We start from the raw sequence: 10,580 nt of genomic DNA on the forward strand, positions 1-10,580 counted from the left end.
GGGGCCGCGGCGGGGGCCGGGGGAGCCGCAGCGGCAGCTCCACCGCGCCGCGGGGCCTGCGGGCCCGCTGCCACCCCCGCCGGGCCGCGCCGCGCCGGGCCTCGCCGCGCCGGGCCTACCCGCCGCCCCGCCGCGGCCCGGCCCCGCCGCAGGCCGCCCGGGCGCGGAGGGGAGGCGCGTCCCGCCCGGCCCCACGGAGCCGGCCCCGCGGCGCGGGCCCCCCCCCCCCTCACCTGCACATGATCCGCCATTTTGCTCCATTCATGCTCCGCTCCCTCCGCCTCCGCCGGGCCCGGCACGCGCCCGCCCCCCCCTCGCCGCCCGCGCGCACGCGCCGCGGCCCCCGTCGCCCCCCGCGCCTGCGCCGCCCGCCCGGCTCCGCCCCGCCCCGCCCGACCCCGCCCCTCCGCGCGGCCCCGCCCCGCCCCGCTGCGCCGCGGGTGACGTCACGACCGCGACCACGCAGCGGGGGGAGGGGCGGCCTTTGTTGACATGGCGCTTAAAGGGGCCGCGCCTCCCCAAGCCGCCGTCGCTTACCAGGGTCCCCGGTGGCCTGCACCAGTGCTCCCAGTTACCCCGAGCCAAAGGCAAGCCTCGTGCCTCAGCATCCCCTGCACCAGTGCTCCCAGTTACCCCGGCCAGGGGCAAGCCTCATGCCTTGGCAGCCCCTGCAACTGTGCTCCCATTACCCGGCACCAGTGCTCCCAGTTACCCCGGGCCAGGGGTAAGCCTCGTGCCTCAGCATCCCCTGCACCATTGCTCCCAGTTGCCCCGGCCAGGGGCAAGCCTTGTACCTCAGCAGCTCCAGCACCAGTGCTCCCAGTTACCCAGGCCAGGGGCAAGCCTCACGCCTCAGCAGCCCCTACACCAGTGTTCCCAGTACCCAGCACCAGTGCTCCGAGTTACTCAGGTCAGGGGCAAGCCTCGTGCCCCAGCAGCCCCTGCACCAGTGTTCCCAGTACCCAGCTTAGGTGCTCCCAGTTACCCTGGCCAGGGGGAAGCCTTGCTCTCCAGCACCAGTGCTCCCAGTACCCAGTACTCCTGCTGTCCCTGTCCCCACCCCACGTGTCTGCCCCCCCCCACCAGTGCTGGCAGCCTCCAACCTCTTCCTCCCTCCCCCTCACCGAGCCGTCACCTTCCCCAGCTCGACCCTCACCCTTCACCAGCTGCATTGCGGCCAGTCTGGGTGCTGGGTGCTGTGCCAGCCTTACTGGGAGCACTGGGCCGGGCTGCGATGCCTGGGGGTGGGCAGATGAGCAGAGCCGAGGCTGGTGACCCCTACGGCGCAGCCCTTGGAACCGCCTTTAGACCTATTTCACAGGGTGCTGTGCTGTGCTGTGCCGTGCTGTGCTGTGCCATGCTATGCCATGCCATGCCGTGCCGTGCTGTGTCATGCCACGCCATGCTATGCCATGCCATGCTATGCCATGCCGTGCCATGCTGTGCCGTGCCGTGCCATGCCATGCCGTGCTATGCCATGCCATACTATGCCATGCCGTGCCGTGCCGTGCCATGCTGTGCCGTGCAGTGCCATGCCGTGCCGTGCTGTGCCATGCCATGCCGTGCTGTGCCATGCAATGCCATGCCGTGCCATGCCGTGCCTTGCTGTGTCATGCCATGCCATGCTATGCCATGCCATGCCGTGCAGTGCCATGCCGTGCCGTGCTGTGCCATGCCATGCCATGCCATGCCGTGCTGTGCCATGCCGTGCCGCTGGCTGCCCTTTTGCCCTTTATGGTAAGCTCAGAGGCGCAGGAAGCTGGAGCCTCGTGCCGAGCGTAGGAAACAGAAAACCCGACCGCACGTCACATGCTGAGACGGCGAGACCTAGTGTGACGGCAGCGCTGCAGCGGGGCAGGGGGGTGCGACCAAGCCGGGACCCCCCCGAACTGTGGGGCAGGGGGCAACGGCGGCGGAGAGGCAGCGCGGGAGGATGCTGGTGGCTGGAGGATGGAGGAGGCTGTGGTGAAGCAGGGTGTGCTCTACCTCCAGCTGCAGCAGACCTTTGGGAAGGTGAGGAGGGGGCGGGGGGGGGGTGGCTGCTTGGTCCCTGGGGAGGACCCACGGGAGGGGGGGGCTTGGCTGGGCTGGGCATGGAGGTGTGAGAGGGCTACATCCAAAGGGACTGGGATGCTCCCACCCATTGGGTCCCCAGCCACCCATCGGCTCTCCGCCAGCATACTGGGAGATGAGGATGGGCAGGGGGTGGAAGACGCTGGGGTCATGGAGCAAAGAGACCCCTCCCCCCAGCTGGACCCCCCCGGCAGAGGCTCTGCAGAGCTGTGCCATGCGCTGATGCAAACCCCAGAGCCTGGGTGCTTCAGTGGCTGATAACGGCCGGGGTTTAGCAATGGCAGTGCCGCACCGCTCTTGTGCAAGAAGGGGAAGAAGCCGCCTGGGTGTCTCTGGCTCTGCGGCGGGGCAGGAGGCACCCCCGAGGTTTGCCCCCCATGGCCACCCTCCGCAGGGGCTTGAAATGCTGCAGGCAGGGCAGGAAGGGCAGCCGGTGCAGGCAGGGCAGGAAGGGCAGGCAGGGCATCGCCTTCCCGCAGCAAGGCAGCTGCTACCACGCACGATGCCTGCGGTGGCAGAGGATGGGGCAGAGGCCAACGGCGTGGTGGGTCCCAGAAACACCCTGGCAAAAGGGTGCCATGTTTTGGCAAAGCTTGCCAGGTCCAGCAGGTCCCTGGTGCAGGCAGCCACCGCGGGGGATGCTGCTTTTGGTGCCAGACTTTGCTCTCCCGCCACTTCCCCTCTGCCGCCGCCACTGCCTCCCACGCACGGTGTGCCGAGTCGCTGCCTCCTCCCAGGGCGAGTCAGGAATCCTTTAAAAGTTGGTGTTTTCAGGGAAGATGGAGCAAACGGGGAACTGAAAGTCCTTCAGCAGCAGGGGGCTTTGGGTGCTGCAGGGTGGGGGCAGCTGTGGGATGGATCCTGGTGCTGGGTGAGGCTGGGATGCTGCCGGTGCCTTTCCTGGCTGGGAAAGCCGTGCCGCAGGCTGCCGGCTGTGTGGTGGGGATGCTTTTCCCCATGCCGCCCAGTTTATCTTACCCCCCGCTTTGGCCAGCCCACCTGGGAGGTGGTGCAAGACCTTGCCCAGACCCTGGAGGGGTTTGTACCCATGTCCTGCCCCAGGCTCGTGTGTGATCCCGAGGGGATGAGAACTCCTGGAAGAGTGAAAGGAGAGCTGGCCAAGGGTGGGCTTTCACTCTCGCTACTTCTCCCTACGGTAGAAATGGAAGAAGTTCTGGGGCGTCTTGTACCGGGAAAGCTCCTGCTCCACCGCCTGCCTGGAGCTCTTCGAGGGCTCGGTGCCGTTGGCTGCCGAGAAGCTGCGGAAAGGTGAGGGCAGCAAGCGGCTGGTGAAGCTGAGCGACTGCGTGCACGTGGTGGAGGCGAGCGGCGATACCGGCTGCCCCAAGGAGACCATCCCCTTCCTGCTGGAGACTACTGAGAAGCGGTACCTCCTGGCCACCGATGGCCCCGAGGTGGCTGACTGGATCCAGAAGCTATGTGAGCTGGCCTTCCCGGTATGTACCAGGCAGGGATAAACTGGGGAGACAGCGGGATCTGTGCAGGTGAATCCCGGGGTTTTGGTGTGATGGAGCAGGCTGGGGGATGCCGTGCTCTGCCCTTGCTCACCTGCTGCTCTTTCCTGGGCAGAGGAGCAGAGAGGAGCCGGCAGCAGGCAAGGATGGCCAGCAGAGCTTACTGGGCACCAACAGAGAGTTCTCCATGGAGGAAAACTCCCTCTACAGCTCCCGGGACAAAGGTAGGTACCAGGAGGTGGGCAAAGCACAGTGGAGCTGGGTTTGCTTGCACAGACGGCAGCACATGTCCTGCAGCATCTCATCATCCCCCTTCCCAAGGCACCTCGGCCGGTGTTGCACGGGGGAGCAGCCCCCACCATGGCTGTGTGCAGGCGGTGCGGCAAAACGTCTCCTCCTAAAATAGCCTCTTCCTGCTCTGCGGTTTGGCAGGGCTGGGTTTCACTGCGCTATCGGGCTGCTCCCGCACGGCTGGAGCCCTTGAGCCCTTATCGGCCGGACACCACTTCCCCGCTGCCCCGGCTGAAGGGAGCCCCAAGCCCCACAGCATCTCTCTGGGGTGGGAGATGCAGCTTTGCTGTAGCAGCAAGGACCTCTGCTCCTTGCACGTGTTAAATGCCACCTCCTCCATCCCCAGCCGCCTTGGAGCAGGCGTTCGAGGTGACGGTGAGGGCCACTGAGTCCTCCGAGCGCTGCCGGCTCTGGGGCCGGTACATCCTGCGAGCCGGTGAGGATGCGTTGGAGCTGCAGAATTTTCAGACCTTGGAGATCTTCTACAGTTGGCCCTACCGCTTCCTGCGGCGCTTCGGGAGGGATAAGGTAGGTGGGATGCGGGAAGGGTGAGGTGGCAGTGGGCTGTGGCGGGGGGACCTGAGCCCATCCCTCTCTAGGTGACCTTCTCCTTTGAGGCTGGCCGGCGCTGCGCATCCGGAGAAGGCAACTTTGAGTTTGAGACCAGACAAGGCAACGAGATCTTCAAGGCGATCGAGTCGGCCATCAACGTGCATCAGGGCCGGGGGACCGAGGAGCCGTGGCAGGGTGGCCCTGGGGACGATGCCACCCGGCCGCTTGGCCACGCCAAGATGCCCAGCTGGGCGCAGGGGCACGAGGAGCCTGGTGGCACCAAGTGCTCCTCGTTGGAGCCCACCTGGGAGGGGAAGGTGCCAAAAGCCAAGCTGGTGATGCCCCCCAGCAGCTGCTCTGGGGCTGGGGAGCCGTCGGGTGCCATCCTGCCCTCCCGCAGTGCCGAATGCCCTTACACCAAACCCTGCAACTCCCCCCACTGGGGAACCCCCCCAGTGCCGGAGAAGGGCTGGAGGCAGGATGCTCCCACCAAGGCAGCCACGGAACCCGAGTACGCCATCCCCTTCGACACCATCGCCAAGACCTTCATGGCTCAGAAGTTCAGCAGCCTGGTCCATTGCCCCGAGGAGGTCCCTGACCCCTTCTACGACAGCGTCAGGGAGGCAAGGGGGCAAGCGGGCAAGCAGCCCCCGTTGCGCCCCACCGCCGCCAAGCCCGACCACATCTATGATGAGCCCGAGGGTCTGTCCACCCACACCGTCTACGATGAGCCACAGGAGGTGAAAGGGGAGGCGTGGAGGCTGCAGGCGGCCCCGGAGGAGCCCACCGGGCACGAGTACCCCTACAACCCGCAGCGGGATGACTACGCGGTGCCCAAGAGACCCGTCCCTCTCCGGCAGCCCTTCCTGCCGCAGGGCAAGGAGTGGCTGGGGACCACCGAGTACGACAACGTGGCCCTCAAGTTTGCAAAGAAGAGGAACCTGCAGTGAGCGGGGTGGGGAGGAAGAGGAGAGGCCCCCCCCGCCCCTTCCCCCCCGCGGCTGGCAGCTCTCACCCCCCCCCCCCCCTCCCCGCCGCAGAGCTGAGACCCCGCCAGCTCAGCGCACCCAGGGCTGGAGGGGACGTGGCGCAGCGCCCGGGCATCCCTGCGGAGCGGCGGGCACATCTGGCCAGCTGCGGACCCGGCGGCCGCTGGAGGGCGCTGTGCGCACGCCGAACGGCCCGGGCAGGCAGGGGCCGGGCAAGGCCCCCCCTGCAGCCCCTCCGCCGGCACCCCGCAGCCTTGGGGCCAGCGCCCTGCACCCCGAAACCCCCGCTCCTCGCTCAGCCAAGCCTCCGGAACCCCAGCTTTGCATGCTGCAGAGCCCCCCATGCACACACCCCCGGGGATGCACAACACCCGCAGTGGAAGCAGCTGGATGATGCTTGGCCCCGGGATGCTCAGCCCATGCTGGCTGGTGATGCACACCCTCAGGGATGCACAATGCACACTGCAAGGTGCAACTGGACCATGCACAGCCCCATGATGCTCAGCCCGTGCTGGCTGGTGATGCACACTCTTGGGGATGCACAATGCACGCTGCAAGGTGCAACTGGACCATGCATAGCCCTGGGATGCTCAGCTTCTGCTGGTTGGTGATGCACACTCTCAGGGATGCACAACACATGATGCAAGGTGCAACTGGATGATGCACGGCCCTGGGATGCTCAGCTTGTGCTGGTTGGTGATGCACACCCTCAGGGATGCACAATGCACACTGCAAGATGCAACTGGACCATGCACAGCCCTGGGATGCTCAGCTTGTGCTGGTTAGTGATGCACACCCTCAGGGTTGCACAATGCACGCTGCAAGATGCAGCTGGACCATGCACGGCCCCGTGATGCTCAGCCCACGCTACAAGGGCCGGCTGGTGATGCACACCCCCAGGCATGCACATCCCATACCTCGAAGATAACCAGAGGATGCCCAGCTCACGCAGCAAACACACCTCGCCTGCAGGCTGCTTTTTGCCCACCCTGATCTTTGCCCATTCAGCCCTTGCCGAGGGGGCACCGTGGCCACAGGCAGTCCTTAGCCCCCCCAGGACATGCCTGCTCTCAGCCCCCACCAGCACCCAGCATCGTGGCCAGGGCTGGGCACTGTGCCTGTCCGAAGGTCACGCCACATCCTCGCTCAGCAGGAACAGTGGCATAAATTTCTACTGTCTCAGCCACGTTTTTAGTTTTAATATTTTTTTTCATAAAACCACTTTCCAGCTCCTCTGAATTATAGATGAAATATTCAGCTTTATTGTCATGGTGATTTTAGTGGCTGGCTTCTCTCCTCCCAGTACAGTGAGACCAGTACGCAGCCTGACTTGCTCCAGGTCAGCCTGTTCTTCCTCCTCCTCCTCCTCCTCACCACCTCCAGCCCTGCACAGCCCTTGCTCGAGGACACCCAGCCCCTCAGCTGGGCACGGTGAGCAGCACCGGCCCCAATTCCCTGTCACCTGCTGGTCCCCTGGCACAGAACCATCTCTTCCCTGTGCTCCACCAGTGCCATCACGGGCCATCTCTGGCTCCATCACCATGACGGAGGGACCTCAGGAGCCGATGCTGGTCCCCCCCTACCTGGCAGGTTCTACCGAAGGCAAAGAAAAGGCATGAATTATTTATAATCTTTTTCAATCAAATAAATGCTTAGGTGCTTGAGTTAATTTCCCGGATCCTGAAAATCCAAAGTGCAGACTTTTAATAAGGCAAATTAAGTGCTTTATATATTATGCTGATTAAAGCTCTGTATCAGTCTCTCTCTCATGCGCTGAATTGAAGGGACCAGGAAACAAACAGGTCCCCGGCAGCCGTGGGCTCCGCCGCCTGCCCCAGCTGGCATCATGCAGGGTGCAGGGATGGACCCTGGTCAGAAACACCTAAAATTGGTCAGAAAGAAAAAAAAAAATATCAAGTTTCTGGGAGATTTTTCCAGTGATGAACATCAGACCAAGGGAGAGCACGGGGCAAGGCAGATCTTGCTGTGCCCTGGGACCCAGCAGGCAGTGGTTTAGGAGGCAGCAGGGTGCATTGAGGGACAGGAGATGCTCCGTAGCCCGTGGCTCCCCATCCTTTCCCAGGTCTGTTCCTACAGCGGCGAGGAATGATCCCTGTCCACAACCAGGCTGGTTCCCATCTCCAGATCCTGGAAACCTGGGCATGGCCTGGGGCATCCAGCAGTGCTGCCGGCTTGGTTAGCTGGAGCGATGGGGATTCCTGACAGCGTGATGCCATTCACTGGGAATCAATTGCTTAAACATGTGCTATTATTAATTAGTGCTCATTATAGGGGTTATTTATTATTAATCAGTGTTAACACAGTCCTCTCTTCTCACTGTCCTCCAGCCCAGCTCCCCGCTGCAATCCCCGCTCCTTCCAGCTTGCCTCCACTACTATTTTTCTTCATTAACCAAAGAAATGGAAACACCTTCTGGACTTCACTTAAAGATCCTACGGGTCTAACGAGATTTGCACCGGGCCAGGCAGGCTAACAAGGGAGTCCCTGCGAACAGCACTAATCACATTTCACAGAGGCAGCAGCACAGGCTGGGCGAAGCGCTGGGGGGTTTTGCTGCCAGAATAAATTGCTCACGGCATCCCTTGCCTGGATGGGGTTTTAGGGTGGAAAAGGGGACCTGCCCTGGAATATCAAATCCACGTAACGCAAAGGCTGGAAAAACCCTTGGCCAGGGCTCAGCGTGGGGCTGGGCTGAGGAAACAAAATCCGTGGCAGAGAGAGGAGGAAGATGTTACAGTGCAAAGCCCCAGACAAATGGAGAGCGCTTTAATCTGGTTAGGGAGTTACTGTCGTTATTGTATTACGGTGATTATAAATAATTTAGGAGCGCAACTAATCAAAACAGAGATTTCTTCAGAGCTTTAAGGGTCACTACAGCCAACAAACACTCCTGCCCTTCTCCCCAGGTGTGGAGGCAGAGCTGCATCCCCAGCTGAGGGGCATGGACCAGGGATGCAGCCCCTGTGGAGAGAGCAGGGAGGATCCCGGGGGAAGGCTGGGTTGGGCTTGGAAGGGCAGAGCGAGGAAAGAGGGCTTTGGGCATCTCCAGGATGGGAAACAAGGAGCGAGCTGCTCACCGAGCAACCGGGATGCCTGTGGCCAGGAGACGATGCTCCCGGGGCCGGGCATACCGGCAGCATTTCTCCCCCCTGCTCCACGCACCTTGTCAAGGCAGCTCCTTTTTTCATTACTGTCTCCTCGGATTAGAGATGTGCTCATTTTGCAGCGCGTTCGCTGCTCGGCGGCCGAATCCCAGGCGCCACAGTGCAGCTGCAAACTGCATTAGCGTCTCGCCGAGGAGGCCCTAATACTATTAGGAGGGAGGCATTATAGGTGCTAAATGACAAACCCCTAATCAGCCCCGGGATTTATGTCAATCACCTTCCCTGCACAGGGCAGCGCAGAGCCCTTCATTCAGAAAAATTGCTTAATTGGGAGGGTCTGGATTCTCTCCGCCTGTCTTGTTTCTGGAACTCTGGAGCTCCCGGCTGCCTTCTCTGGATGGAAGATAAGCGGAGCTGATGACAAGGTGCAAGACGAGGAGCAGGGAGATGGTACGGCAGAGGTACGGCCAGCTCCTAACTCCGTGCATCCCACATTTTAGTTCCCTTTTGGTGGCTTGAGAAGTGCGGGACTGGTCATTGCCGGGGGCTGCATCAGGCCAGATTGTGTGGGAAAAGAGATGGGAAAAAGGGGGCTGCTCCCCCACTGCATGGGTGCCCTTCAGGAGCTGGTCTGCTTTCCTCGGCTTCAGTAAAATTAATTGGCAATTACCCAAAGTCCGTAAAAACCAGCCCTTCTTGGGGAAGGAAGCTGTAAAAGCCGCGTGTCCGCAGCCATATTTCCTTCACTCCTCATTGATCCCGTGGCCTCTGCTGGCCACAGCCGAGCTGTGGGGCAACGTGCTCAGCCCCCACAGACCCACCTGCATCGATCCCGGGGACCTCGGCCAGCCCGTGCCTCCCTACAGCCAGGAGCATCGCTGGGTGCAAACTCCTGGGCTGGTGCCAGCCCGTAGCAGAGTCACTTGTCCTCCCTCTCCTTCCCACCCATCTGGCAATATTTATAATGATGACTGCTGTGGGAAAAAAAAAACAACCCAAACAAACCAACAACCCCAAACCTCCGCAGCTGCAAGGGGCACATCACAGCATCAGCAATCCTCCCAGCACCCAAACGCCCCCGGCGTAGGGCACCGAGGGATGCCTGGCTGGAGGCGGGGCTTGGGGAGCAACCTTCTGTGGGATGGAGGGATGCAGGAGGACTTGGCTGGACTCTCCCATCGGGATATGCTGCAGCCAACGTGATACCCCATGAGACTGGAGGGGTTGATGCTCCAGTGGGAGTAAGCGTGCAAAGCCTGGACCAAAGGAGCAGCTCTAATTTGCTGCTTGGGCCCAGAGGAGATGAGGAGGGCTGGTGGCCAAGGGTGTGGAAAGGCAAATGCCTTCTGGAAAGACAATTTGCTGCTGGGTTTGGTCCAGGGCATCGCTGCTTTTACGGGACAGTGATCTCCGCAGTGCCGGTGGTCTCGCTGGGCTGCGGAGGGTGATGGGAGCAAGGGGAAGGGTTCCTACACCCCGCCAGAAATCCCTCCATGTCCTTTTCTAGCGCTGAATATTTGACAAAGGCTAAAATACCAATAAGCTGTATTACAGCAGCGCTGCATGGCGCCCGGGAGAACATTTTAGCTCTTTGGATATTGCATGCTACTCCTACACTTTCATTACAGGAATCCCATTAAAAGTTATCGGCTGGACCCTAATGAGAGTGAAGCGGGGGATGCAGCCAGAGCCCTAATTTCAGAGTTCTGCCGGCTGCTGCCGTGACCCTGCCTGCTCACCCTGCTGCAGCAGCAAGAGCCATCACGGGGCAGGTTGCATTTAAAAGCCTAGATTGAATCCGGAGATTTTTAAAAGCCCTCAGCTCCTATATGTCTCTGCAGCAGTGGATGCGTTCAGCACGTTCCCTTTGCCTTAATACGCGCTGTTTGAACAAAAATAATGCTCTGTATATTTTACAGAGCTCCTCCGCACGCAGATTTTTGTCAGGACTGCAATATAAATATCCCTACCAGCCTCTGAACACCCACCTGCCCAGACTGATGCTTAAGCAAGAAAATGTAAAAATATACCCTCTGCGCTAATTTCCTGCTTCTGGCAACAATTAAGCAGCAAAG

At 61.4% G+C, this 10,580-nt stretch overlaps 1 protein-coding gene across 3 annotated transcripts; it reads left to right on the plus strand.

The window, feature by feature from the left end:
• Positions 1 to 1,513: 1,513 nt before the first annotated feature.
• DOK2 (docking protein 2) lies at positions 1,514 to 7,140 on the plus strand. 3 transcript variants are annotated; one of them, XR_013924622.1, is made up of 6 exons: positions 1,532 to 2,013; positions 3,234 to 3,530; positions 3,664 to 3,772; positions 4,186 to 4,367; positions 4,439 to 5,849; positions 6,206 to 7,140. XR_013924622.1 is itself a non-coding variant. In XM_080370370.1 (5 exons), the coding sequence occupies exons 1-5, from the start codon at positions 1,951 to 1,953 to the stop codon at positions 5,339 to 5,341; spliced, it is 1,536 nt and encodes a 511-aa protein (XP_080226496.1). In that variant the 5' UTR covers positions 1,514 to 1,950; the 3' UTR covers positions 5,342 to 7,140. The 3 variants fall into 3 exon arrangements, 2 of the variants coding, with proteins under 2 accessions (XP_080226496.1, XP_080226495.1); XM_080370370.1 differs by having other exon boundaries at positions 1,514 to 2,013; positions 4,457 to 7,140; XM_080370369.1 differs by having other exon boundaries at positions 4,439 to 7,140.
• Positions 7,141 to 10,580: the final 3,440 nt, after the last annotated feature.

The sequence above is a fragment of the Falco punctatus genome (genome assembly GCF_963210335.1).
Source record: "Falco punctatus genome assembly, chromosome: 20".
NCBI lineage: Eukaryota > Metazoa > Chordata > Aves > Falconiformes > Falconidae > Falco > Falco punctatus.

Excerpts from the sequence above, each read along its gene's own strand:
- DOK2 (XM_080370369.1), top strand. The coding sequence starts at position 1,951 with ATGGAGGAGGCTGTGGTGAAGCAGGGTGTGCTCTACCTCCAGCTGCAG. Across the intron at positions 2,014-3,233 it reads TGCAGCAGACCTTTGGGAAG|AAATGGAAGAAGTTCTGGGG; the intron begins GTGAGGAGGGGG and ends TCCCTACGGTAG. Across the intron at positions 3,531-3,663 it reads TATGTGAGCTGGCCTTCCCG|AGGAGCAGAGAGGAGCCGGC; the intron begins GTATGTACCAGG and ends TTTCCTGGGCAG.